The sequence below is a fragment of the Chamaea fasciata genome, unplaced genomic scaffold, assembly GCF_029207755.1.
Source record: "Chamaea fasciata isolate MVZ Bird 193981 ecotype frontalis unplaced genomic scaffold, bChaFas1.0.hap1 SCAF_28, whole genome shotgun sequence".
In the NCBI taxonomy this organism is placed as follows: Eukaryota; Metazoa; Chordata; class Aves; order Passeriformes; family Sylviidae; genus Chamaea; species Chamaea fasciata.
This window is the reverse complement of record NW_027094113.1, coordinates 1,895,012-1,922,804: the sequence shown is the minus strand read 5'-3', so window position 1 is coordinate 1,922,804 and position 27,793 is coordinate 1,895,012. Positions and strand designations below refer to the sequence as shown.

General features: G+C 55.9%; 1 protein-coding gene across 1 annotated transcript in view; it reads right to left on the bottom strand.

Annotated features, from left to right (window-relative positions):
- MUC16 (mucin 16, cell surface associated) overlaps positions 1 to 27,793 on the bottom strand; it is a 94,996-nt gene that overhangs the window by 39,953 nt on the left and 27,250 nt on the right. Inside the window, exons 3-4 of the mRNA XM_066205407.1 lie at positions 23,609 to 23,859; positions 612 to 23,409 (exon numbers count right to left, since the gene is read on the bottom strand). Of these exons, the coding sequence (XP_066061504.1) occupies positions 612 to 23,409; positions 23,609 to 23,859 (23,049 nt within the window). The remainder of the gene's footprint in view (positions 1 to 611; positions 23,410 to 23,608; positions 23,860 to 27,793) is intronic.

The following is a 27,793-nucleotide window of genomic DNA, read 5'->3' as shown; positions in this document are numbered from 1 at the left end:
GGAGGTTGTCACAAGTGGAGACGACTCTGGCCGAGCTGAAGAGACGGAAGCCACAGAGTGAGATGTGGACTGTTCAGGCAAGGTGGTGCTTTCCAGAATTGTGGTGATGGACACAGTGGTGGCCTCAACTGTGGATGTTGCCAGACCAGGAGAAGTAGAAGCTGTCTTGAACGTGGTGCTGGTGCTGGGTGCAGTTGTGGTGAGAGCTGGGGCCGTGATCTCCAGAGTCGAGCTCAGTGGAAGACCAGCGGTGGTGGCAGAATTTGGTTTTGTCCCTGGTGCAGAGGATGCCGTTTGTGCAAGGCTCGTGGTGGTCATGGCACTTACGGCTGTCACTGGTGCGAATATATAGTCACCAGGGAATGTTCCAGCAGGACTGGAATGGATTGCAGTGGTGGCTGAAGTCTTTAGGGTGGAGCTTTCTGCTGTGGTTGCCAGGATTGTGGAGGTTGTCACAAGCGGAGATGTCTCTGGCCGAGCTGAAGAGACGGAAGCCGTAGACTGAGATGTGGACTGCTCACGCAAGGTAGTGCCTTCTGGCCTTGTGGTGGAAGACTCAACTGTGGATGTTGCCAGACCAGAAGAAGTAGAGGTTGTCTTCCATGCAATACTAGTGGTGGGTGTAGTTGTGGTGAGAGCTGGGAAAGTGATCTCCGGAGTAGAGCTCAGAGTAAGTGCAGAAGCGATGGCAAAAGTAGGACTTGTCCATAGAGTCGAGGTCGCCCTTCGTGCAAGGACCATAGTGGTGTCGGATGTGGCCTCTGTTGCGGCAGTGGTGACCTGGGAAAGAGTGGATGTCTCAGGAAGGCTGGATTGGATTGGCGTGGTGGCAGAAGCCCTTGGGCTGGAGCTTTCTGCTGTGCTGGAGAGGATTGTGGAGGTTGGCACAAGTGGAGACGTCTCTGGCCGAGCTGAAGAGGCTGAAGCCGGAGACTCAGGCGGAGATACGGTCTGCACAGCCGAGGTGGTGCCTTCCGACTTTGTCATGGTAGACACAGGGGTGGACCCAACTGTGGATGTGTCCAGAGCAGCAGCTGAGGAGGTTTTCTCCAATTCGATGCTGGTGGTGGGTGAAGTTGTGGTGGAAGCTGGCAAAGTGATCTCCGGAGAAGAGGTCAGAGTGATGGCAGAAGTTGGACTTGTCCCTGGAGCAGAGGACGCCGTTGGTGCAAGGACCGTGGTGGCGGCAGGTGGTTCCTCTGTTGCTAGAGAGGTGACCTGCTCAGGCATGGAAGTCTCCGTGGGGCTGGATTGCATTGTAGTGGTGGCTGCAGTCTGTAGTTTGGAGGTTTGTTCTGCTGTCGAGGCTGTGGCGCTCGTCTCAAATGGAGACGTGTCTGCTCTCGGGGAAGAGGTTGGAGCCGTTGTTTCGGGCCGCGCTGTGGACTGTGCTGTCGAGGTGGAGAATTCTGTTATCATGGAGGTGGGCACAGTGCTGGGCTCAGAGGTGGAGGTGGATGTAGTAGCAGCAGTTGAGGTTGTCTCCAGCAGGGTACTGCCGCTTGTAGTTGTGGTGAGCGCTGCTGAGCTGGTCCCCAGAGTAGATCTCCTACGAAGAGCAGCAGTGGTGGCAGAAGCTGGGCTTGTCCCTGGAGTCGAGGTCGCCGTTGGTGCAAGGACCGTGGTGGTGTCGGATGTGGCCTCTGTTGCAACAGTGGTGACCTGGGAAAGAGTGGATGTCTCAGGAAGGCTGGATTGGATTGGCGTGGTGGCAGAAGCCCTTGGGCTGGAGCTTTCTGCTGTGCTGGAGAGGATTGTGGAGGTTGGCACAAGTGGAGACGTCTCTGGCCGAGCTGAAGAGGCTGAAGCCGGAGACTCAGGCGGAGATACGGACTGCACAGCCGAGGTGGTGCCTTCCGACTTTGTCATGGTAGACACAGGGGTGGACCCAACTGTGGATGTGTCCAGAGCAGCAGCTGAGGAGGTTTTCTCCAATTCGATGCTGGTGGTGGGTGAAGTTGTGGTGGAATCTGGCAAAGTGATCTCCAGAGAGGAGGTCAGAGGAAGCGCAGAAGTGATGGCAGAAGTTGGACTTGTCCCTGGAGCAGAGGACGCCGTTGGTGCAAGGACCGTGGTGGCGGTAGGTGGTTCCTCTGTTGCTAGAGAGGTGACCTGCTCAGGCATGGAAGTCTCCGTGGGGCTGGATTGCATTGTAGTGGTGGCTGCAGTCTGTAGTTTGGAGGTTTGTTCTGCTGTCGAGGCTGTGGCGCTCGTCTCAAATGGAGACGTGTCTGCTCTCGGGGAAGAGGTTGGAGCCGTTGTTTCGGGCCGCGCTGTGGACTGTGCTGTCGAGGTGGAGAATTCTGTTGTCATGGAGGTGGGCACAGTGCTGGGCTCAGAGGTGGAGGTGGATGTAGTAGCAGCAGTTGAGGTTGTCTCCAGCAGGGTACTGCCGCTTGTAGTTGTGGTGAGCGCTGCTGAGCTGGTCCCCAGAGTAGATCTCCTACGAAGAGCAGCAGTGGTGGCAGAAGCTGGGCTTGTCCCTGGAGTCGAGGTCGCCATTGGTGCAAGGACCGTGGTGGTGTCGGATGTGGCCTCTGTTGCAACAGTGGTGACCTGGGAAAGAGTGGATGTCTCAGGAAGGCTGGATTGGATTGGCGTGGTGGCAGAAGCCCTTGGGCTGGAGCTTTCTGCTGTGCTGGAGAGGATTGTGGAGGTTGGCACAAGTGGAGACGTCTCTGGCCGAGCTGAAGAGGCTGAAGCCGTAGACTCAGGCGGAGATACGGACTGCACAGCCGAGGTGGTGCCTTCCGACTTTGTCATGGTAGACACAGGGGTGGACCCAACTGTGGATGTGTCCAGAGCAGCAGCTGAGATGGTTTTCTCCAATTCGATGCTGGTGGTGGGTGAAGTTGTGGTGGAATCTGGCAAAGTGATCTCCAGAGAGGAGGTCAGAGGAAGCGCAGAAGTGATGGCAGAAGTTGGACTTGTCCCTGGAGCAGAGGACGCCGTTGGTGCAAGGACCGTGGTGGCGGTAGGTGGTTCCTCTGTTGCTAGAGAGGTGACCTGCTCAGGCATGGAAGTCTCCATGGGGCTGGATTGCATTGTAGTGGTGGCTGCAGTCTGTAGTTTGGAGGTTTGTTCTGCTGTCGAGGCTGTGGCGCTCGTCTCAAATGGAGACGTGTCTGCTCTCGGGGAAGAGGTTGGAGCTGTTGTTTCGGGCCGCGCTGTGGACTGTGCTGTCGAGGTGGAGAATTCTGTTGTCATGGAGGTGGGCACAGTGCTGGGCTCAGAGGTGGAGGTGGATGTAGTAGCAGCAGTTGAGGTTGTCTCCAGCAGGGTACTGCCGCTTGTAGTTGTGGTGAGCGCTGCTGAGCTGGTCCCCAGAGTAGATCTCCTACGAAGAGCAGCAGTGGTGGCAGAAGCTGGGCTTGTCCCTGGAGTCGAGGTCGCCGTTGGTGCAAGGACCGTGGTGGTGTCGGATGTGGCCTCTGTTGCGACAGTGGTGACCTGGGAAAGAGTGGATGTCTCAGGAAGGCTGGATTGGATTGGCGTGGTGGCAGAAGCCCTTGGGCTGGAGCTTTCTGCTGTGCTGGAGAGGATTGTGGAGGTTGGCACAAGTGGAGACGTCTCTGGCCGAGCTGAAGAGGCTGAAGCCGGAGACTCAGGCGGAGATACGGACTGCACCGCCGAGGTGGTGCCTTCCGACTTTGTCATGGTAGACACAGGGGTGGACCCAACTGTGGATGTGTCCAGAGCAGCAGCTGAGGAGGTTTTCTCCAATTCGATGCTGGTGGTGGGTGAAGTTGTGGTGGAAACTGGCAAAGTGATCTTCAGAGAAGAGGTCAGAGTGATGGCAGAAGTTGGACTTGTCCCTGGAGCAGAGGACGCCGTTGGTGCAAGGACCGTGGTGGCGGCAGGTGGTTCCTCTGTTGCTAGAGAGGTGACCTGCTCAGGCATGGAAGTCTCCGTGGGGCTGGATTGCATTGTAGTGGTGGCTGCAGTCTGTAGTTTGGAGGTTTGTTCTGCTGTCGAGGCTGTGGCGCTCGTCTCAAATGGAGACGTGTCTGCTCTCGGGGAAGAGGTTGGAGCCGTTGTTTCGGGCCGCGCTGTGGACTGTGCTGTCGAGGTGGAGAATTCTGTTGTCATGGAGGTGGGCACAGTGCTGGGCTCAGAGGTGGAGGTGGATGTAGTAGCAGCAGTTGAGGTTGTCTCCAGCAGGGTACTGCCGCTTGTAGTTGTGGTGAGCGCTGCTGAGCTGGTCCCCAGAGTAGATCTCCTACGAAGAGCAGCAGTGGTGGCAGAAGCTGGGCTTGTCCCTGGAGTCGAGGTCGCCGTTGGTGCAAGGACCGTGGTGGTGTCGGATGTGGCCTCTGTTGCGACAGTGGTGACCTGGGAAAGAGTGGATGTCTCAGGAAGGCTGGATTGGATTGGCGTGGTGGCAGAAGCCCTTGGGCTGGAGCTTTCTGCTGTGCTGGAGAGGATTGTGGAGGTTGGCACAAGTGGAGACGTCTCTGGCCGAGCTGAAGAGGCTGAAGCCGTAGACTCAGGCGGAGATACGGACTGCACAGCCGAGGTGGTGCCTTCCGACTTTGTCATGGTAGACACAGGGGTGGACCCAACTGTGGATGTGTCCAGAGCAGCAGCTGAGGAGGTTTTCTCCAATTCGATGCTGGTGGTGGGTGAAGTTCTGGTGGAATCTGGCAAAGTGATCTCCAGAGAGGAGGTCAGAGGAAGCGCAGAAGTGATGGCAGAAGTTGGACTTGTCCCTGGAGCAGAGGACGCCGTTGGTGCAAGGACCGTGGTGGCGGCAGGTGGTTCCTCTGTTGCTAGAGAGGTGACCTGCTCAGGCATGGAAGTCTCCGTGGGGCTGGATTGCATTGTAGTGGTGGCTGCAGTCTGTAGTTTGGAGGTTTGTTCTGCTGTCGAGGCTGTGGCGCTCGTCTCAAATGGAGACGTGTCTGCTCTCGGGGAAGAGGTTGGAGCCGTTGTTTCGGGCCGCGCTGTGGACTGTGCTGTCGAGGTGGAGAATTCTGTTGTCATGGAGGTGGGCACAGTGCTGGGCTCAGAGGTGGAGGTGGATGTAGTAGCAGCAGTTGAGGTTGTCTCCAGCAGGGTACTGCCGCTTGTAGTTGTGGTGAGCGCTGCTGAGCTGGTCCCCAGAGTAGATCTCCTACGAAGAGCAGCAGTGGTGGCAGAAGCTGGGCTTGTCCCTGGAGTCGAGGTCGCCGTTGGTGCAAGGACCGTGGTGGTGTCGGATGTGGCCTCTGTTGCGACAGTGGTGACCTGGGAAAGAGTGGATGTCTCAGGAAGGCTGGATTGGATTGGCGTGGTGGCAGAAGCCCTTGGGCTGGAGCTTTCTGCTGTGCTGGAGAGGATTGTGGAGGTTGGCACAAGTGGAGACGTCTCTGGCCGAGCTGAAGAGGCTGAAGCCGGAGACTCAGGCGGAGATACGGACTGCACAGCCGAGGTGGTGCCTTCCGACTTTGTCATGGTAGACAGAGGGGTGGACCCAACTGTGGATGTGTCCAGAGCAGCAGCTGAGGAGGTTTTCTCCAATTCGATGCTGGTGGTGGGTGAAGTTGTGGTGGAAGCTGGCAAAGTGATCTCCGGAGAAGAGGTCAGAGTGATGGCAGAAGTTGGACTTGTCCCTGGAGCAGAGGACGCCGTTGGTGCAAGGACCGTGGTGGCGGCAAGTGGTTCCTCTGTTGCTAGAGAGGTGACCTGCTCAGGCATGGAAGTCTCCGTGGGGCTGGATTGCATTGTAGTGGTGGCTGCAGTCTGTAGTTTGGAGGTTTGTTCTGCTGTCGAGGCTGTGGCGCTCGTCTCAAATGGAGACGTGTCTGCTCTCGGGGAAGAGGTTGGAGCTGTTGTTTCGGGCCGCGCTGTGGACTGTGCTGTCGAGGTGGAGAATTCTGTTGTCATGGAGGTGGGCACAGTGCTGGGCTCAGAGGTGGAGGTGGATGTAGTAGCAGCAGTTGAGGTTGTCTCCAGCAGGGTACTGCCGCTTGTAGTTGTGGTGAGCGCTGCTGAGCTGGTCCCCAGAGTAGATCTCCTACGAAGAGCAGCAGTGGTGGCAGAAGCTGGGCTTGTCCCTGGAGTCGAGGTCGCCGTTGGTGCAAGGACCGTGGTGGTGTCGGATGTGGCCTCTGTTGCGACAGTGGTGACCTGGGAAAGAGTGGATGTCTCAGGAAGGCTGGATTGGATTGGCGTGGTGGCAGAAGCCCTTGGGCTGGAGCTTTCTGCTGTGCTGGAGAGGATTGTGGAGGTTGGCACAAGTGGAGACGTCTCTGGCCGAGCTGAAGAGTCTGAAGCCGGAGACTCAGGCGGAGATACGGACTGCACCGCCGAGGTGGTGCCTTCCGACTTTGTCATGGTAGACACAGGGGTGGACCCAACTGTGGATGTGTCCAGAGCAGCAGCTGAGGAGGTTTTCTCCAATTCGATGCTGGTGGTGGGTGAAGTTGTGGTGGAATCTGGCAAAGTGATCTCCAGAGAGGAGGTCAGAGGAAGCGCAGAAGTGATGGCAGAAGTTGGACTTGTCCCTGGAGCAGAGGACGCCGTTGGTGCAAGGACCGTGGTGGCGGTAGGTGGTTCCTCTGTTGCTAGAGAGGTGACCTGCTCAGGCATGGAAGTCTCCGTGGGGCTGGATTGCATTGTAGTGGTGGCTGCAGTCTGTAGTTTGGAGGTTTGTTCTGCTGTCGAGGCTGTGGCGCTCGTCTCAAATGGAGACGTGTCTGCTCTCGGGGAAGAGGTTGGAGCCGTTGTTTCGGGCCGCGCTGTGGACTGTGCTGTCGAGGTGGAGAATTCTGTTGTCATGGAGGTGGGCACAGTGCTGGGCTCAGAGGTGGAGGTGGATGTAGTAGCAGCAGTTGAGGTTGTCTCCAGCAGGGTACTGCCGCTTGTAGTTGTGGTGAGCGCTGCTGAGCTGGTCCCCAGAGTAGATCTCCTACGAAGAGCAGCAGTGGTGGCAGAAGCTGGGCTTGTCCCTGGAGCCGAGGTCGCTGTTTGTGCAAGGACCGTGGTGGTGTCGGATGTGGCCTCTGTTGCGACAGTGGTGACCTGGGAAAGAGTGGATGTCTCAGGAAGGCTGGATTGGATTGGCGTGGTGGCAGAAGCCCTTGGGCTGGAGCTTTCTGCTGTGCTGGAGAGGATTGTGGAGGTTGGCACAAGTGGAGACGTCTCTGGCCGAGCTGAAGAGGCTGAAGCCGGAGACTCAGGCGGAGATACGGACTGCACAGCCGAGGTGGTGCCTTCCGACTTTGTCATGGTAGACACAGGGGTGGACCCAACTGTGGATGTGTCCAGAGCAGCAGCTGAGGAGGTTTTCTCCAATTCGATGCTGGTGGTGGGTGAAGTTGTGGTGGAAGCTGGCAAAGTGATCTCCGGAGAAGAGGTCAGAGTGATGGCAGAAGTTGGACTTGTCCCTGGAGCAGAGGACGCCGTTGGTGCAAGGACCGTGGTGGCGGCAGGTGGTTCCTCTGTTGCTAGAGAGGTGACCTGCTCAGGCATGGAAGTCTCCGTGGGGCTGGATTGCATTGTAGTGGTGGCTGCAGTCTGTAGTTTGGAGGTTTGTTCTGCTGTCGAGGCTGTGGCGCTCGTCTCAAATGGAGACGTGTCTGCTCTCGGGGAAGAGGTTGGAGCCGTTGTTTCGGGCCGCGCTGTGGACTGTGCTGTCGAGGTGGAGAATTCTGTTGTCATGGAGGTGGGCACAGTGCTGGGCTCAGAGGTGGAGGTGGATGTAGTAGCAGCAGTTGAGGTTGTCTCCAGCAGGGTACTGCCGCTTGTAGTTGTGGTGAGCGCTGCTGAGCTGGTCCCCAGAGTAGATCTCCTACGAAGAGCAGCAGTGGTGGCAGAAGCTGGGCTTGTCCCTGGAGCCGAGGTCGCTGTTTGTGCAAGGACCGTGGTGGTGTCGGATGTGGCCTCTGTTGCGACAGTGGTGACCTGGGAAAGAGTGGATGTCTCAGGAAGGCTGGATTGGATTGGCGTGGTGGCAGAAGCCCTTGGGCTGGAGCTTTCTGCTGTGCTGGAGAGGATTGTGGAGGTTGGCACAAGTGGAGACGTCTCTGGCCGAGCTGAAGAGGCTGAAGCCGTAGACTCAGGCGGAGATACGGACTGCACAGCCGAGGTGGTGCCTTCCGACTTTGTCATGGTAGACACAGGGGTGGACCCAACTGTGGATGTGTCCAGAGCAGCAGTGCTGGGCTCAGAGGTGGAGGTGGATGTAGTAGCAGCAGTTGAGGTTGTCTCCAGCAGGGTACTGCCGCTTGTAGTTGTGGTGAGCGCTGCTGAGCTGGTCCCCAGAGTAGATCTCCTACGAAGAGCAGCAGTGGTGGCAGAAGCTGGGCTTGTCCCTGGAGTCGAGGTCGCCATTGGTGCAAGGACCGTGGTGGTGTCGGATGTGGCCTCTGTTGCGACAGTGGTGACCTGGGAAAGAGTGGATGTCTCAGGAAGGCTGGATTGGATTGGCGTGGTGGCAGAAGCCCTTGGGCTGGAGCTTTCTGCTGTGCTGAAGAGGATTGTGGAGGTTGGCACAAGTGGAGACGTCTCTGGCCGAGCTGAAGAGGCTGAAGCTGTAGACTCAGGCGGAGATACGGACTGCACAGCCGAGGTGGTGCCTTCCGACTTTGTCATGGTAGACACAGGGGTGGACCCAACTGTGGATGTGTCCAGAGCAGCAGCTGAGGAGGTTTTCTCCAATTCGATGCTGGTGGTGGGTGAAGTTGTGGTGGAAGCTGGCAAAGTGATCTCCGGAGAAGAGGTCAGAGTGATGGCAGAAGTTGGACTTGTCCCTGGAGCAGAGGACGCCGTTGGTGCAAGGACCGTGGTGGCGGCAAGTGGTTCCTCTGTTGCTAGAGAGGTGACCTGCTCAGGCATGGAAGTCTCCGTGGGGCTGGATTGCATTGTAGTGGTGGCTGCAGTCTGTAGTTTGGAGGTTTGTTCTGCTGTCGAGGCTGTGGCGCTCGTCTCAAATGGAGACGTGTCTGCTCTCGGGGAAGAGGTTGGAGCCGTTGTTTCGGGCCGCGCTGTGGACTGTGCTGTCGAGGTGGAGAATTCTGTTGTCATGGAGGTGGGCACAGTGCTGGGCTCAGAGGTGGAGGTGGATGTAGTAGCAGCAGTTGAGGTTGTCTCCAGCAGGGTACTGCCGCTTGTAGTTGTGGTGAGCGCTGCTGAGCTGGTCCCCAGAGTAGATCTCCTACGAAGAGCAGCAGTGGTGGCAGAAGCTGGGCTTGTCCCTGGAGTCGAGGTCGCCGTTGGTGCAAGGACCGTGGTGGTGTCGGATGTGGCCTCTGTTGCGACAGTGGTGACCTGGGAAAGAGTGGATGTCTCAGGAAGGCTGGATTGGATTGGCGTGGTGGCAGAAGCCCTTGGGCTGGAGCTTTCTGCTGTGCTGGAGAGGATTGTGGAGGTTGGCACAAGTGGAGACGTCTCTGGCCGAGCTGAAGAGGCTGAAGCCGGAGACTCAGGCGGAGATACGGACTGCACCGCCGAGGTGGTGCCTTCCGACTTTGTCATGGTAGACACAGGGGTGGACCCAACTGTGGATGTGTCCAGAGCAGCAGCTGAGGAGGTTTTCTCCAATTCGATGCTGGTGGTGGGTGAAGTTGTGGTGGAATCTGGCAAAGTGATCTCCAGAGAGGAGGTCAGAGGAAGCGCAGAAGTGATGGCAGAAGTTGGACTTGTCCCTGGAGCAGAGGACGCCGTTGGTGCAAGGACCGTGGTGGCGGTAGGTGGTTCCTCTGTTGCTAGAGAGGTGACCTGCTCAGGCATGGAAGTCTCCGTGGGGCTGGATTGCATTGTAGTGGTGGCTGCAGTCTGTAGTTTGGAGGTTTGTTCTGCTGTCGAGGCTGTGGCGCTCGTCTCAAATGGAGACGTGTCTGCTCTCGGGGAAGAGGTTGGAGCCGTTGTTTCGGGCCGCGCTGTGGACTGTGCTGTCGAGGTGGAGAATTCTGTTGTCATGGAGGTGGGCACAGTGCTGGGCTCAGAGGTGGAGGTGGATGTAGTAGCAGCAGTTGAGGTTGTCTCCAGCAGGGTACTGCCGCTTGTAGTTGTGGTGAGCGCTGCTGAGCTGGTCCCCAGAGTAGATCTCCTACGAAGAGCAGCAGTGGTGGCAGAAGCTGGGCTTGTCCCTGGAGCCGAGGTCGCTGTTTGTGCAAGGACCGTGGTGGTGTCGGATGTGGCCTCTGTTGCGACAGTGGTGACCTGGGAAAGAGTGGATGTCTCAGGAAGGCTGGATTGGATTGGCGTGGTGGCAGAAGCCCTTGGGCTGGAGCTTTCTGCTGTGCTGGAGAGGATTGTGGAGGTTGGCACAAGTGGAGACGTCTCTGGCCGAGCTGAAGAGGCTGAAGCCGGAGACTCAGGCGGAGATACGGACTGCACAGCCGAGGTGGTGCCTTCCGACTTTGTCATGGTAGACACAGGGGTGGACCCAACTGTGGATGTGTCCAGAGCAGCAGCTGAGGAGGTTTTCTCCAATTCGATGCTGGTGGTGGGTGAAGTTGTGGTGGAAGCTGGCAAAGTGATCTCCGGAGAAGAGGTCAGAGTGATGGCAGAAGTTGGACTTGTCCCTGGAGCAGAGGACGCCGTTGGTGCAAGGACCGTGGTGGCGGCAGGTGGTTCCTCTGTTGCTAGAGAGGTGACCTGCTCAGGCATGGAAGTCTCCGTGGGGCTGGATTGCATTGTAGTGGTGGCTGCAGTCTGTAGTTTGGAGGTTTGTTCTGCTGTCGAGGCTGTGGCGCTCGTCTCAAATGGAGACGTGTCTGCTCTCGGGGAAGAGGTTGGAGCCGTTGTTTCGGGCCGCGCTGTGGACTGTGCTGTCGAGGTGGAGAATTCTGTTGTCATGGAGGTGGGCACAGTGCTGGGCTCAGAGGTGGAGGTGGATGTAGTAGCAGCAGTTGAGGTTGTCTCCAGCAGGGTACTGCCGCTTGTAGTTGTGGTGAGCGCTGCTGAGCTGGTCCCCAGAGTAGATCTCCTACGAAGAGCAGCAGTGGTGGCAGAAGCTGGGCTTGTCCCTGGAGTCGAGGTCGCCGTTGGTGCAAGGACCGTGGTGGTGTCGGATGTGGCCTCTGTTGCGACAGTGGTGACCTGGGAAAGAGTGGATGTCTCAGGAAGGCTGGATTGGATTGGCGTGGTGGCAGAAGCCCTTGGGCTGGAGCTTTCTGCTGTGCTGGAGAGGATTGTGGAGGTTGGCACAAGTGGAGACGTCTCTGGCCGAGCTGAAGAGGCTGAAGCCGGAGACTCAGGCGGAGATACGGACTGCACAGCCGAGGTGGTGCCTTCCGACTTTGTCATGGTAGACACAGGGGTGGACCCAACTGTGGATGTGTCCAGAGCAGCAGCTGAGGAGGTTTTCTCCAATTCGATGCTGGTGGTGGGTGAAGTTGTGGTGGAAGCTGGCAAAGTGATCTCCGGAGAAGAGGTCAGAGTGATGGCAGAAGTTGGACTTGTCCCTGGAGCAGAGGACGCCGTTGGTGCAAGGACCGTGGTGGCGGCAAGTGGTTCCTCTGTTGCTAGAGAGGTGACCTGCTCAGGCATGGAAGTCTCCGTGGGGCTGGATTGCATTGTAGTGGTGGCTGCAGTCTGTAGTTTGGAGGTTTGTTCTGCTGTCGAGGCTGTGGCGCTCGTCTCAAATGGAGACGTGTCTGCTCTCGGGGAAGAGGTTGGAGCCGTTGTTTCGGGCCGCGCTGTGGACTGTGCTGTCGAGGTGGAGAATTCTGTTGTCATGGAGGTGGGCACAGTGCTGGGCTCAGAGGTGGAGGTGGATGTAGTAGCAGCAGTTGAGGTTGTCTCCAGCAGGGTACTGCCGCTTGTAGTTGTGGTGAGCGCTGCTGAGCTGGTCCCCAGAGTAGATCTCCTACGAAGAGCAGCAGTGGTGGCAGAAGCTGGGCTTGTCCCTGGAGTCGAGGTCGCCGTTGGTGCAAGGACCGTGGTGGTGTCGGATGTGGCCTCTGTTGCGACAGTGGTGACCTGGGAAAGAGTGGATGTCTCAGGAAGGCTGGATTGGATTGGCGTGGTGGCAGAAGCCCTTGGGCTGGAGCTTTCTGCTGTGCTGGAGAGGATTGTGGAGGTTGGCACAAGTGGAGACGTCTCTGGCCGAGCTGAAGAGGCTGAAGCCGGAGACTCAGGCGGAGATACGGACTGCACCGCCGAGGTGGTGCCTTCCGACTTTGTCATGGTAGACACAGGGGTGGACCCAACTGTGGATGTGTCCAGAGCAGCAGCTGAGGAGGTTTTCTCCAATTCGATGCTGGTGGTGGGTGAAGTTGTGGTGGAAACTGGCAAAGTGATCTTCGGAGAAGAGGTCAGAGTGATGGCAGAAGTTGGACTTGTCCCTGGAGCAGAGGACGCCGTTGGTGCAAGGACCGTGGTGGCGGCAGGTGGTTCCTCTGTTGCTAGAGAGGTGACCTGCTCAGGCATGGAAGTCTCCGTGGGGCTGGATTGCATTGTAGTGGTGGCTGCAGTCTGTAGTTTGGAGGTTTGTTCTGCTGTCGAGGCTGTGGCGCTCGTCTCAAATGGAGACGTGTCTGCTCTCGGGGAAGAGGTTGGAGCCGTTGTTTCGGGCCGCGCTGTGGACTGTGCTGTCGAGGTGGAGAATTCTGTTGTCATGGAGGTGGGCACAGTGCTGGGCTCAGAGGTGGAGGTGGATGTAGTAGCAGCAGTTGAGGTTGTCTCCAGCAGGGTACTGCCGCTTGTAGTTGTGGTGAGCGCTGCTGAGCTGGTCCCCAGAGTAGATCTCCTACGAAGAGCAGCAGTGGTGGCAGAAGCTGGGCTTGTCCCTGGAGTCGAGGTCGCCGTTGGTGCAAGGACCGTGGTGGTGTCGGATGTGGCCTCTGTTGCAACAGTGGTGACCTGGGAAAGAGTGGATGTCTCAGGAAGGCTGGATTGGATTGGCGTGGTGGCAGAAGCCCTTGGGCTGGAGCTTTCTGCTGTGCTGGAGAGGATTGTGGAGGTTGGCACAAGTGGAGACGTCTCTGGCCGAGCTGAAGAGGCTGAAGCCGGAGACTCAGGCGGAGATACGGACTGCACAGCCGAGGTGGTGCCTTCCGACTTTGTCATGGTAGACACAGGGGTGGACCCAACTGTGGATGTGTCCAGAGCAGCAGCTGAGGAGGTTTTCTCCAATTCGATGCTGGTGGTGGGTGAAGTTGTGGTGGAATCTGGCAAAGTGATCTCCAGAGAGGAGGTCAGAGGAAGCGCAGAAGTGATGGCAGAAGTTGGACTTGTCCCTGGAGCAGAGGACGCCGTTGGTGCAAGGACCGTGGTGGCGGTAGGTGGTTCCTCTGTTGCTAGAGAGGTGACCTGCTCAGGCATGGAAGTCTCCGTGGGGCTGGATTGCATTGTAGTGGTGGCTGCAGTCTGTAGTTTGGAGGTTTGTTCTGCTGTCGAGGCTGTGGCGCTCGTCTCAAATGGAGACGTGTCTGCTCTCGGGGAAGAGGTTGGAGCCGTTGTTTCGGGCCGCGCTGTGGACTGTGCTGTCGAGGTGGAGAATTCTGTTGTCATGGAGGTGGGCACAGTGCTGGGCTCAGAGGTGGAGGTGGATGTAGTAGCAGCAGTTGAGGTTGTCTCCAGCAGGGTACTGCCGCTTGTAGTTGTGGTGAGCGCTGCTGAGCTGGTCCCCAGAGTAGATCTCCTACGAAGAGCAGCAGTGGTGGCAGAAGCTGGGCTTGTCCCTGGAGCCGAGGTCGCTGTTTGTGCAAGGACCGTGGTGGTGTCGGATGTGGCCTCTGTTGCGACAGTGGTGACCTGGGAAAGAGTGGATGTCTCAGGAAGGCTGGATTGGATTGGCGTGGTGGCAGAAGCCCTTGGGCTGGAGCTTTCTGCTGTGCTGGAGAGGATTGTGGAGGTTGGCACAAGTGGAGACGTCTCTGGCCGAGCTGAAGAGGCTGAAGCCGGAGACTCAGGCGGAGATACGGACTGCACAGCCGAGGTGGTGCCTTCCGACTTTGTCATGGTAGACACAGGGGTGGACCCAACTGTGGATGTGTCCAGAGCAGCAGCTGAGGAGGTTTTCTCCAATTCGATGCTGGTGGTGGGTGAAGTTGTGGTGGAAACTGGCAAAGTGATCTTCGGAGAAGAGGTCAGAGTGATGGCAGAAGTTGGACTTGTCCCTGGAGCAGAGGACGCCGTTGGTGCAAGGACCGTGGTGGCGGCAGGTGGTTCCTCTGTTGCTAGAGAGGTGACCTGCTCAGGCATGGAAGTCTCCGTGGGGCTGGATTGCATTGTAGTGGTGGCTGCAGTCTGTAGTTTGGAGGTTTGTTCTGCTGTCGAGGCTGTGGCGCTCGTCTCAAATGGAGACGTGTCTGCTCTCGGGGAAGAGGTTGGAGCCGTTGTTTCGGGCCGCGCTGTGGACTGTGCTGTCGAGGTGGAGAATTCTGTTGTCATGGAGGTGGGCACAGTGCTGGGCTCAGAGGTGGAGGTGGATGTAGTAGCAGCAGTTGAGGTTGTCTCCAGCAGGGTACTGCCGCTTGTAGTTGTGGTGAGCGCTGCTGAGCTGGTCCCCAGAGTAGATCTCCTACGAAGAGCAGCAGTGGTGGCAGAAGCTGGGCTTGTCCCTGGAGTCGAGGTCGCCATTGGTGCAAGGACCGTGGTGGTGTCGGATGTGGCCTCTGTTGCGACAGTGGTGACCTGGGAAAGAGTGGATGTCTCAGGAAGGCTGGATTGGATTGGCGTGGTGGCAGAAGCCCTTGGGCTGGAGCTTTCTGCTGTGCTGAAGAGGATTGTGGAGGTTGGCACAAGTGGAGACGTCTCTGGCCGAGCTGAAGAGGCTGAAGCTGTAGACTCAGGCGGAGATACGGACTGCACAGCCGAGGTGGTGCCTTCCGACTTTGTCATGGTAGACACAGGGGTGGACCCAACTGTGGATGTGTCCAGAGCAGCAGCTGAGGAGGTTTTCTCCAATTCGATGCTGGTGGTGGGTGAAGTTGTGGTGGAAGCTGGCAAAGTGATCTCCGGAGAAGAGGTCAGAGTGATGGCAGAAGTTGGACTTGTCCCTGGAGCAGAGGACGCCGTTGGTGCAAGGACCGTGGTGGCGGCAGGTGGTTCCTCTGTTGCTAGAGAGGTGACCTGCTCAGGCATGGAAGTCTCCGTGGGGCTGGATTGCATTGTAGTGGTGGCTGCAGTCTGTAGTTTGGAGGTTTGTTCTGCTGTCGAGGCTGTGGCGCTCGTCTCAAATGGAGACGTGTCTGCTCTCGGGGAAGAGGTTGGAGCCCTTGTTTCGGGCCGCGCTGTGGACTGTGCTGTCGAGGTGGAGAATTCTGTTGTCATGGAGGTGGGCACAGTGCTGGGCTCAGAGGTGGAGGTGGATGTAGTAGCAGCAGTTGAGGTTGTCTCCAGCAGGGTACTGCCGCTTGTAGTTGTGGTGAGCGCTGCTGAGCTGGTCCCCAGAGTAGATCTCCTACGAAGAGCAGCAGTGGTGGCAGAAGCTGGGCTTGTCCCTGGAGTCGAGGTCGCCGTTGGTGCAAGGACCGTGGTGGTGTCGGATGTGGCCTCTGTTGCAACAGTGGTGACCTGGGAAAGAGTGGATGTCTCAGGAAGGCTGGATTGGATTGGCGTGGTGGCAGAAGCCCTTGGGCTGGAGCTTTCTGCTGTGCTGGAGAGGATTGTGGAGGTTGGCACAAGTGGAGACGTCTCTGGCCGAGCTGAAGAGGCTGAAGCCGGAGACTCAGGCGGAGATACGGACTGCACAGCCGAGGTGGTGCCTTCCGACTTTGTCATGGTAGACACAGGGGTGGACCCAACTGTGGATGTGTCCAGAGCAGCAGCTGAGGAGGTTTTCTCCAATTCGATGCTGGTGGTGGGTGAAGTTGTGGTGGAATCTGGCAAAGTGATCTCCAGAGAGGAGGTCAGAGGAAGCGCAGAAGTGATGGCAGAAGTTGGACTTGTCCCTGGAGCAGAGGACGCCGTTGGTGCAAGGACCGTGGTGGCGGTAGGTGGTTCCTCTGTTGCTAGAGAGGTGACCTGCTCAGGCATGGAAGTCTCCGTGGGGCTGGATTGCATTGTAGTGGTGGCTGCAGTCTGTAGTTTGGAGGTTTGTTCTGCTGTCGAGGCTGTGGCGCTCGTCTCAAATGGAGACGTGTCTGCTCTCGGGGAAGAGGTTGGAGCCGTTGTTTCGGGCCGCGCTGTGGACTGTGCTGTCGAGGTGGAGAATTCTGTTGTCATGGAGGTGGGCACAGTGCTGGGCTCAGAGGTGGAGGTGGATGTAGTAGCAGCAGTTGAGGTTGTCTCCAGCAGGGTACTGCCGCTTGTAGTTGTGGTGAGCGCTGCTGAGCTGGTCCCCAGAGTAGATCTCCTACGAAGAGCAGCAGTGGTGGCAGAAGCTGGGCTTGTCCCTGGAGCCGAGGTCGCTGTTTGTGCAAGGACCGTGGTGGTGTCGGATGTGGCCTCTGTTGCGACAGTGGTGACCTGGGAAAGAGTGGATGTCTCAGGAAGGCTGGATTGGATTGGCGTGGTGGCAGAAGCCCTTGGGCTGGAGCTTTCTGCTGTGCTGGAGAGGATTGTGGAGGTTGGCACAAGTGGAGACGTCTCTGGCCGAGCTGAAGAGGCTGAAGCCGGAGACTCAGGCGGAGATACGGACTGCACAGCCGAGGTGGTGCCTTCCGACTTTGTCATGGTAGACACAGGGGTGGACCCAACTGTGGATGTGTCCAGAGCAGCAGCTGAGGAGGTTTTCTCCAATTCGATGCTGGTGGTGGGTGAAGTTGTGGTGGAAACTGGCAAAGTGATCTTCGGAGAAGAGGTCAGAGTGATGGCAGAAGTTGGACTTGTCCCTGGAGCAGAGGACGCCGTTGGTGCAAGGACCGTGGTGGCGGCAGGTGGTTCCTCTGTTGCTAGAGAGGTGACCTGCTCAGGCATGGAAGTCTCCGTGGGGCTGGATTGCATTGTAGTGGTGGCTGCAGTCTGTAGTTTGGAGGTTTGTTCTGCTGTCGAGGCTGTGGCGCTCGTCTCAAATGGAGACGTGTCTGCTCTCGGGGAAGAGGTTGGAGCCGTTGTTTCGGGCCGCGCTGTGGACTGTGCTGTCGAGGTGGAGAATTCTGTTGTCATGGAGGTGGGCACAGTGCTGGGCTCAGAGGTGGAGGTGGATGTAGTAGCAGCAGTTGAGGTTGTCTCCAGCAGGGTACTGCCGCTTGTAGTTGTGGTGAGCGCTGCTGAGCTGGTCCCCAGAGTAGATCTCCTACGAAGAGCAGCAGTGGTGGCAGAAGCTGGGCTTGTCCCTGGAGTCGAGGTCGCCGTTGGTGCAAGGACCGTGGTGGTGTCGGATGTGGCCTCTGTTGCAACAGTGGTGACCTGGGAAAGAGTGGATGTCTCAGGAAGGCTGGATTGGATTGGCGTGGTGGCAGAAGCCCTTGGGCTGGAGCTTTCTGCTGTGCTGGAGAGGATTGTGGAGGTTGGCACAAGTGGAGACGTCTCTGGCCGAGCTGAAGAGGCTGAAGCCGTAGACTCAGGCGGAGATACGGACTGCACAGCCGAGGTGGTGCCTTCCGACTTTGTCATGGTAGACACAGGGGTGGACCCAACTGTGGATGTGTCCAGAGCAGCAGCTGAGGAGGTTTTCTCCAATTCGATGCTGGTGGTGGGTGAAGTTGTGGTGGAATCTGGCAAAGTGATCTCCAGAGAGGAGGTCAGAGGAAGCGCAGAAGTGATGGCAGAAGTTGGACTTGTCCCTGGAGCAGAGGACGCCGTTGGTGCAAGGACCGTGGTGGCGGCAGGTGGTTCCTCTGTTGCTAGAGAGGTGACCTGCTCAGGCATGGAAGTCTCCGTGGGGCTGGATTGCATTGTAGTGGTGGCTGCATTCTGTAGGTTGGAGGTTTGTTCTGCTGTCGAGGCTGTGGCGCTCGTCTCAAATGGAGACGTGTCTGCTCTCGGGGAAGAGGTTGGAGCCGTTGTTTCGGGCCGCGCTGTGGACTGTGCTGTCGAGGTGGAGAATTCTGTTGTCATGGAGGTGGGCACAGTGCTGGGCTCAGAGGTGGAGGTGGATGTAGTAGCAGCAGTTGAGGTTGTCTCCAGCAGGGTACTGCCGCTTGTAGTTGTGGTGAGCGCTGCTGAGCTGGTCCCCAGAGTAGATCTCCTACGAAGAGCAGCAGTGGTGGCAGAAGCTGGGCTTGTCCCTGGAGCCGAGGTCGCCGTTGGTGCAAGGACCGTGGTGGTGTCGGATGTGGCCTCTGTTGCGACAGTGGTGACCTGGGAAAGAGTGGATGTCTCAGGAAGGCTGGATTGGATTGGCGTGGTGGCAGAAGCCCTTGGGCTGGAGCTTTCTGCTGTGCTGGAGAGGATTGTGGAGGTTGGCACAAGTGGAGACGTCTCTGGCCGAGCTGAAGAGGCTGAAGCCGGAGACTCAGGCGGAGATACGGACTGCACAGCCGAGGTGGTGCCTTCCGACTTTGTCATGGTAGACACAGGGGTGGACCCAACTGTGGATGTGTCCAGAGCAGCAGCTGAGGAGGTTTTCTCCAATTCGATGCTGGTGGTGGGTGAAGTTGTGGTGGAAACTGGCAAAGTGATCTTCGGAGAAGAGGTCAGAGTGATGGCAGAAGTTGGACTTGTCCCTGGAGCAGAGGACGCCGTTGGTGCAAGGACCGTGGTGGCGGCAGGTGGTTCCTCTGTTGCTAGAGAGGTGACCTGCTCAGGCATGGAAGTCTCCGTGGGGCTGGATTGCATTGTAGTGGTGGCTGCAGTCTGTAGTTTGGAGGTTTGTTCTGCTGTCGAGGCTGTGGCGCTCGTCTCAAATGGAGACGTGTCTGCTCTCGGGGAAGAGGTTGGAGCCGTTGTTTCGGGCCGCGCTGTGGACTGTGCTGTCGAGGTGGAGAATTCTGTTGTCATGGAGGTGGGCACAGTGCTGGGCTCAGAGGTGGAGGTGGATGTAGTAGCAGCAGTTGAGGTTGTCTCCAGCAGGGTACTGCCGCTTGTAGTTGTGGTGAGCGCTGCTGAGCTGGTCCCCAGAGTAGATCTCCTACGAAGAGCAGCAGTGGTGGCAGAAGCTGGGCTTGTCCCTGGAGTCGAGGTCGCCGTTGGTGCAAGGACCGTGGTGGTGTCGGATGTGGCCTCTGTTGCGACAGTGGTGACCTGGGAAAGAGTGGATGTCTCAGGAAGGCTGGATTGGATTGGCGTGGTGGCAGAAGCCCTTGGGCTGGAGCTTTCTGCTGTGCTGGAGAGGATTGTGGAGGTTGGCACAAGTGGAGACGTCTCTGGCCGAGCTGAAGAGGCTGAAGCCGGAGACTCAGGCGGAGATACGGACTGCACAGCCGAGGTGGTGCCTTCCGACTTTGTCATGGTAGACACAGGGGTGGACCCAACTGTGGATGTGTCCAGAGCAGCAGCTGAGGAGGTTTTCTCCAATTCGATGCGGGTGGTGGGTGAAGTTGTGGTGGAAACTGGCAAAGTGATCTTCGGAGAAGAGGTCAGAGTGATGGCAGAAGTTGGACTTGTCCCTGGAGCAGAGGACGCCGTTGGTGCAAGGACCGTGGTGGTGGCAGGTGGTTCCTCTGTTGCTAGAGAGGTGACCTGCTCAGGCATGGAAGTCTCCGTGGGGCTGGATTGCATTGTAGTGGTGGCTGCAGTCTGTAGTTTGGAGGTTTGTTCTGCTGTCGAGGCTGTGGCGCTCGTCTCAAATGGAGACGTGTCTGCTCTCGGGGAAGAGGTTGGAGCCGTTGTTTCGGGCCGCGCTGTGGACTGTGCTGTCGAGGTGGAGAATTCTGTTGTCATGGAGGTGGGCACAGTGCTGGGCTCAGAGGTGGAGGTGGATGTAGTAGCAGCAGTTGAGGTTGTCTCCAGCAGGGTACTGCCGCTTGTAGTTGTGGTGAGCGCTGCTGAGCTGGTCCCCAGAGTAGATCTCCTACGAAGAGCAGCAGTGGTGGCAGAAGCTGGGCTTGTCCCTGGAGTCGAGGTCGCCGTTGGTGCAAGGACCGTGGTGGTGTCGGATGTGGCCTCTGTTGCGACAGTGGTGACCTGGGAAAGAGTGGATGTCTCAGGAAGGCTGGATTGGATTGGCGTGGTGGCAGAAGCCCTTGGGCTGGAGCTTTCTGCTGTGCTGGAGAGGATTGTGGAGGTTGGCACAAGTGGAGACGTCTCTGGCCGAGCTGAAGAGGCTGAAGCCGGAGACTCAGGCGGAGATACGGACTGCACCGCCGAGGTGGTGCCTTCCGACTTTGTCATGGTAGACACAGGGGTGGACCCAACTGTGGATGTGTCCAGAGCAGCAGCTGAGGAGGTTTTCTCCAATTCGATGCTGGTGGTGGGTGAAGTTGTGGTGGAAACTGGCAAAGTGATCTTCGGAGAAGAGGTCAGAGTGATGGCAGAAGTTGGACTTGTCCCTGGAGCAGAGGACGCCGTTGGTGCAAGGACCGTGGTGGCGGCAGGTGGTTCCTCTGTTGCTAGAGAGGTGACCTGCTCAGGCATGGAAGTCTCCGTGGGGCTGGATTGCATTGTAGTGGTGGCTGCAGTCTGTAGTTTGGAGGTTTGTTCTGCTGTCGAGGCTGTGGCGCTCGTCTCAAATGGAGACGTGTCTGCTCTCGGGGAAGAGGTTGGAGCCGTTGTTTCGGGCCGCGCTGTGGACTGTGCTGTCGAGGTGGAGAATTCTGTTGTCATGGAGGTGGGCACAGTGCTGGGCTCAGAGGTGGAGGTGGATGTAGTAGCAGCAGTTGAGGTTGTCTCCAGCAGGGTACTGCCGCTTGTAGTTGTGGTGAGCGCTGCTGAGCTGGTCCCCAGAGTAGATCTCCTACGAAGAGCAGCAGTGGTGGCAGAAGCTGGGCTTGTCCCTGGAGTCGAGGTCGCCGTTGGTGCAAGGACCGTGGTGGTGTCGGATGTGGCCTCTGTTGCGACAGTGGTGACCTGGGAAAGAGTGGATGTCTCAGGAAGGCTGGATTGGATTGGCGTGGTGGCAGAAGCCCTTGGGCTGGAGCTTTCTGCTGTGCTGGAGAGGATTGTGGAGGTTGGCACAAGTGGAGACGTCTCTGGCCGAGCTGAAGAGGCTGAAGCCGGAGACTCAGGCGGAGATACGGACTGCACAGCCGAGGTGGTGCCTTCCGACTTTGTCATGGTAGACACAGGGGTGGACCCAACTGTGGATGTGTCCAGAGCAGCAGCTGAGGAGGTTTTCTCCAATTCGATGCTGGTGGTGGGTGAAGTTGTGGTGGAAACTGGCAAAGTGATCTTCGGAGAAGAGGTCAGAGTGATGGCAGAAGTTGGACTTGTCCCTGGAGCAGAGGACGCCGTTGGTGCAAGGACCGTGGTGGCGGCAGGTGGTTCCTCTGTTGCTAGAGAGGTGACCTGCTCAGGCATGGAAGTCTCCGTGGGGCTGGATTGCATTGTAGTGGTGGCTGCATTCTGTAGGTTGGAGGTTTGTTCTGCTGTCGAGGCTGTGGCGCTCGTCTCAAATGGAGACGTGTCTGCTCTCGGGGAAGAGGTTGGAGCCGTTGTTTCGGGCCGCGCTGTGGACTGTGCTGTCGAGGTGGAGAATTCTGTTGTCATGGAGGTGGGCACAGTGCTGGGCTCAGAGGTGGAGGTGGATGTAGTAGCAGCAGTTGAGGTTGTCTCCAGCAGGGTACTGCCGCTTGTAGTTGTGGTGAGCGCTGCTGAGCTGGTCCCCAGAGTAGATCTCCTACGAAGAGCAGCAGTGGTGGCAGAAGCTGGGCTTGTCCCTGGAGTCGAGGTCGCCGTTGGTGCAAGGACCGTGGTGGTGTCGGATGTGGCCTCTGTTGCGACAGTGGTGACCTGGGAAAGAGTGGATGTCTCAGGAAGGCTGGATTGGATTGGCGTGGTGGCAGAAGCCCTTGGGCTGGAGCTTTCTGCTGTGCTGGAGAGGATTGTGGAGGTTGGCACAAGTGGAGACGTCTCTGGCCGAGCTGAAGAGGCTGAAGCCGGAGACTCAGGCGGAGATACGGACTGCACAGCCGAGGTGGTGCCTTCCGACTTTGTCATGGTAGACACAGGGGTGGACCCAACTGTGGATGTGTCCAGAGCAGCAGCTGAGGAGGTTTTCTCCAATTCGATGCTGGTGGTGGGTGAAGTTGTGGTGGAAACTGGCAAAGTGATCTTCGGAGAAGAGGTCAGAGTGATGGCAGAAGTTGGACTTGTCCCTGGAGCAGAGGACGCCGTTGGTGCAAGGACCGTGGTGGCGGCAGGTGGTTCCTCTGTTGCTAGAGAGGTGACCTGCTCAGGCATGGAAGTCTCCGTGGGGCTGGATTGCATTGTAGTGGTGGCTGCATTCTGTAGGTTGGAGGTTTGTTCTGCTGTCGAGGCTGTGGCGCTCGTCTCAAATGGAGACGTGTCTGCTCTCGGGGAAGAGGTTGGAGCCGTTGTTTCGGGCCGCGCTGTGGACTGTGCTGTCGAGGTGGAGAATTCTGTTGTCATGGAGGTGGGCACAGTGCTGGGCTCAGAGGTGGAGGTGGATGTAGTAGCAGCAGTTGAGGTTGTCTCCAGCAGGGTACTGCCGCTTGTAGTTGTGGTGAGCGCTGCTGAGCTGGTCCCCAGAGTAGATCTCCTACGAAGAGCAGCAGTGGTGGCAGAAGCTGGGCTTGTCCCTGGAGTCGAGGTCGCCGTTGGTGCAAGGACCGTGGTGGTGTCGGATGTGGCCTCTGTTGCGACAGTGGTGACCTGGGAAAGAGTGGATGTCTCAGGAAGGCTGGATTGGATTGGCGTGGTGGCAGAAGCCCTTGGGCTGGAGCTTTCTGCTGTGCTGGAGAGGATTGTGGAGGTTGGCACAAGTGGAGACGTCTCTGGCCGAGCTGAAGAGGCTGAAGCCGGAGACTCAGGCGGAGATACGGACTGCACAGCCGAGGTGGTGCCTTCCGACTTTGTCATGGTAGACACAGGGGTGGACCCAACTGTGGATGTGTCCAGAGCAGCAGCTGAGGAGGTTTTCTCCAATTCGATGCGGGTGGTGGGTGAAGTTGTGGTGGAAACTGGCAAAGTGATCTTCGGAGAAGAGGTCAGAGTGATGGCAGAAGTTGGACTTGTCCCTGGAGCAGAGGACGCCGTTGGTGCAAGGACCGTGGTGGTGGCAGGTGGTTCCTCTGTTGCTAGAGAGGTGACCTGCTCAGGCATGGAAGTCTCCGTGGGGCTGGATTGCATTGTAGTGGTGGCTGCAGTCTGTAGTTTGGAGGTTTGTTCTGCTGTCGAGGCTGTGGCGCTCGTCTCAAATGGAGACGTGTCTGCTCTCGGGGAAGAGGTTGGAGCCGTTGTTTCGGGCCGCGCTGTGGACTGTGCTGTCGAGGTGGAGAATTCTGTTGTCATGGAGGTGGGCACAGTGCTGGGCTCAGAGGTGGAGGTGGATGTAGTAGCAGCAGTTGAGGTTGTCTCCAGCAGGGTACTGCCGCTTGTAGTTGTGGTGAGCGCTGCTGAGCTGGTCCCCAGAGTAGATCTCCTACGAAGAGCAGCAGTGGTGGCAGAAGCTGGGCTTGTCCCTTGAGCCGAGGTTGCTGTTTGTGCAAGGACCGTGGTGGTGTCGGATGTGGCCTCTGTTGCGGCAGTGGTGACCTGGAAAAGAGTGGATGTCTCAGGAAGGCTGGATTGGATTGGCGTGGTGGCAGAAGCCCTTGGGCTGGAGCTTTCTGCTGTGCTGGAGAGGATTGTGGAGGTTGGCACAAGTGGAGACGTCTCTGGCCGAGCTGAAGAGGCTGAAGCCGTAGACTCAGGCGGAGATACGGACTGCACAGCCGAGGTGGTGCCTTCCAACTTTGTCATGGTAGACACAGGGGTGGACCCAACTGTGGATGTGTCCAGAGCAGCAGCTGAGGAGGTTTTCTCCAATTCGATGCTGGTGGTGGGTGAAGTTGTCGTGGAAGCTGGCAAAGTGATCTCCGGAGTAGAGGTCAGAGGAAGCGCAGAAGTGGTGGCAGAAGCTGGGCTTGTCCCTGGAGCCGAGGTCGCTGTTGTTGCAAGGACCATAGTGGTGTCGGATGTGGCCTCTGTTGTGGCAGTGGTGACCTGGGAAAGAGTGGATGTCTCAGGAAGGTTGGATTGGATTGGCGTGGTGGCAGAAGCCCTTGGGCTGGAGCTTTGTTTTGTGGTCGACAGGATTGTGGAGTTTATTACTTTAGTGGTCGTTGTTGTCATTGTGATGTCTTCTTGCTGTGAATTTCCTGTAAAATAATTTCATTTTTTAGGGTTTTTTTAGAACTTCTCTTTTTCTTTTCTTTCTGTTTTATTCAGATGTATTCCTTTGCATACATTTTTTATTTATATACTCTCTTGCTGCATTTTTTCTATTTTCACCAAGTCACACTTCTGAGATTTCTTTTATCCAAGTTTTTTTGGAAATACATCTTTATATTTACATCTCATTGAATATTCCTTACTGAGGAGACTGAAGAATCACTTGCTGGTGAACAGCTGTCTTATATGATGTTAATATAGAGTCGCAGAATGGTTTGTGTCAGGAGGGACCCAGAAAATCAGGGGTTTTTCCACTCCCTGCCATGGACAGTGACACCTTCCACTGTCCCAGGGTGCTCCAAGTCCCATCCAACCTGGCCTTGGACACTTTCAAGGATCCGGGGGAAGCCACAGCGGCTCTGGGCACCCTTTGCCACTACCCTCATAGGGAACAATTCCTTCTTAATACCTATCCTTAGTCAACCCTCTCTAATCTTAAAGCCATTCCCCCATGTCCTTTCCCTCATCCCTTGTCCCAAGTCCCTCTCTAGCTCTCTTGGACTCCTTTTAGGCACTGGGAGCATCTCTAAGTTCTCCCTGCAGCCTTCTCTTTCTCCAGGCTGGACAATCCCAGGTGCCTCAACCTGGCTCCATATCAGGAATGCTCTGTCATTCTGCTCATCTTGGTGGCTCCCTCTGGACTCAGTCCAACAGACTGAGTGATCACTGGACCTTTACCCCTTCAACAATGGTGTTGTCACAAAAGCTCTTGCACTTCATCTGTTCCTTCCTGCACTCAAATCAATAGACATGTCCAGCTGGATGTTCTCCGAAGAGATCTTTGACGAACAGTAAAACCAGAATGTTCTTTGCAGCTGATCATGAGCATTTGCATGTGCAAGGTAACCCAGTTTCCTCCACTGCAATTTGGAAGAGCCATTCATTGTTTTTTCCAAATAATTTGAATTTTGATCCTATCTTCCAAAATACTTGCAAGATTCCTTACAGTTATCTTTCCATAGATAACCTTTCAAATTCTTTAGGAGAAACTGTCCCTAAGGTGGAGAACTGGTGGCATTTAAAATGTAATGTCACTTACTGCTAGGCATTAATTGTTACAGATTTTTTAATCCAAGTTTTTTCATCCAAACCCAGAAAAGAACAGTAACAGTCATCTATGAGGATTTGCCTCTACCCTGGATGATTTCTTCTTTTAGGAAAGTGTTGTGTCAATCACTGTTAAAATTTATTCTCAGATTAAATTCTTAGTCCAGCTGAGGGTTTCCCTTTGGCTGAAGCCTTTTGTCAAAAAGGAATTGAATCAGGCTGTACCAATTTGTTCTTTTTCTTATTTCTTAACACTTTATTATTTTAGTAATTAATTTTAAGATTCTTCTGCTTTTTGCAGTAAAGCCAGTTAGCAGAGAACTCCCCAAACTCCTTCCTTTCCAATGAGAAATCACATCCCTACCTAGCCCCATCTTTTTGATGTCCCCAGTTTCCCATGGTAAAGAGGGTCAAAGACTGCTCAGAGTTTTCTGGAACAGCTTCTCAAGAACACTGAGCTGTTCAGGATTTAAATATATGTTTCACTGAGGGACTTCAGTCATGTCTGTAATTCCCAGATTTCAAAGGAGTAGCAGATACCTAAATAGGTGAATATAGGGGTCAAGAAAAACACTCTGAACACTCCAACATTTTTCAAAATACGCTGAACAAGTCCAACATTTTTCCAGCTGCTTTTTATGTAAGCATTACATATTCCTACTCTGGTTTTTTTCAAGCTTTCTGAATTGGCAACACCTAAAAAAATCTGCTATTCATCCATAGCTCTTTCAGTGATGACAACACAATAGCCGTGGGTTTGTCACCCCAATTAAATTCCCCTGTTCCCCTGAGGTGCACACAAATGTTCCAAACCATCTCTATGGTGTGGTTCTAAGGAGGGGCTCATTCTATAATAAACCGCCACTGGAATCACACCCTGGTCTCTCCCCTGTCAGGTTGGTTGTGTCACTTCAGGAGATTCTTTCTGGTGAAGCATTCCTGGCTCATTAGTAATGCTGGGGCCTGACACCCACCAGGAAATGAGCAGGGCTGGCATCCTGCCTCAGGTAGTGCCGTTAGCGGAGGAAGGATGGGGAGAGGGAGAGAGGGACTCACACCAAGCTCTTTCAAATGCAAGGAATCACTATCACATCCCAGCATCCTCACAAACAACTTCATGGCATCATGGAATCATAGTTTAGCCATAGTTTGGATCCTCCCTGCCTTAAAGCCCATCTTGTTTCATCTCTACCTTCCACTATCCCAGGTCGCTCCAAACCCTGTCCAACCTGGCCTTGGACACTTCCAGGCCAGGGGATAGAGCAGCCACAGCTCCACCTGTGCCAGGGCCTCATCATCCTCTGGATTCTTGGCTAGATCTCATCTCTGTCACTCTGAAGCCATTCCCCCTCGTCCTGTCACTCCAGATCCTTGGAAAGAGGCTCTCTCTCTCTCTCTCTCTCTCTCCATCTTTCTTGTTGGCTCCCTTCAGGTTCTGGAAGGCCAGAGGGTCACCCCAAAGCTTCTCTTCTCCAGACTGAACAACCCCAGTTCTCCCAGCCGGGCTGCTCTATCCCTTTAATCCTCCTGGTGCCTCCTCTGGACTCTTTCTCCTGTGCTGGGATCTTCCAAACTGGAGGCATCTCTGCAGGTGGGGGTCTCACCTGAGCCAGGCAGAGTCACACCAAATCTCTTTGTTGTCGCAACTGACCAGCGACACAATGGAAGGGGAGAATTTCTGTGGGGTTTTTGCAGGTATTATTTGTTCTACCTGCACTCCCTGAGTTTGCTGTGCACCCACCTGGAGCCACCTGCAGTGTCAGGGGCTGTGTGGCCACATGAACACAGTGCAAAGCAAAGCACTGAGCTGCCCCTCTCAGCAGGACTTGTCACCTGTGATCCAGCCCAGAGCAAGGCCCAGCTCTGTCTGTTATATACAAAAATAATGCCCTGTCTCTTCCCCATTCCTAAATCTTTGTTGTCGTTCTGGATTCCAGACTCAGTCAAGTGATGCGCATGAGAGGGCTTAGAAAAGAGCAGAATATCACAAATAACAGGTGTGGTTATATTAATGTTAGAACAGAATGGGAGGTCACAGGACAGTCAGTGAAAGGAAGGGACAGCCAGTGTGGCAATGAGTAAATTTGTAGTAGCTCCTCAAGCTTTGTTTCTACGCACAGACCTGTCCTTGTCTTTTAAATTCACATTAACGGTCACGACATTGAACATTGCAGAGTTTTCAGAATTAAGCATGCACGTAAAAAACATTGGAGGGACAGGATGCAGGGAATGGCTCCCCACAGCCAGAAGCCAGGGAGAGATGGGATATTGGGGAGAAATTCTTCCCTGTGAGGGTGGGGAGGGGTTGGGACAGAATTCCCAGAGCAGCTGTGGCTGCCCCTGGATCCCTGGAAGTGTCCAAGGCCAGGTTGGACAGTGCTTGGAGCAACCTGGGACAGTGGAAGGTGTCCCTGCTCTTGGTAGGGGGTGGGACTGGATGGGCTTTAAGGTCCTTTCCAATCCAAACCATTCTGTGTGATACAAAAATAATAATAATAATAATAATAATAATAATAATAATAATAATAATAATAATAATAATGATGTAAGTATAAGTGTAAATCTAAATATACCTATAAATGTAAATATACCTATAAATATACATACAAATATACATATAAATATAAATCTATAAGTGTGTGTGTGTGTGTATATATAT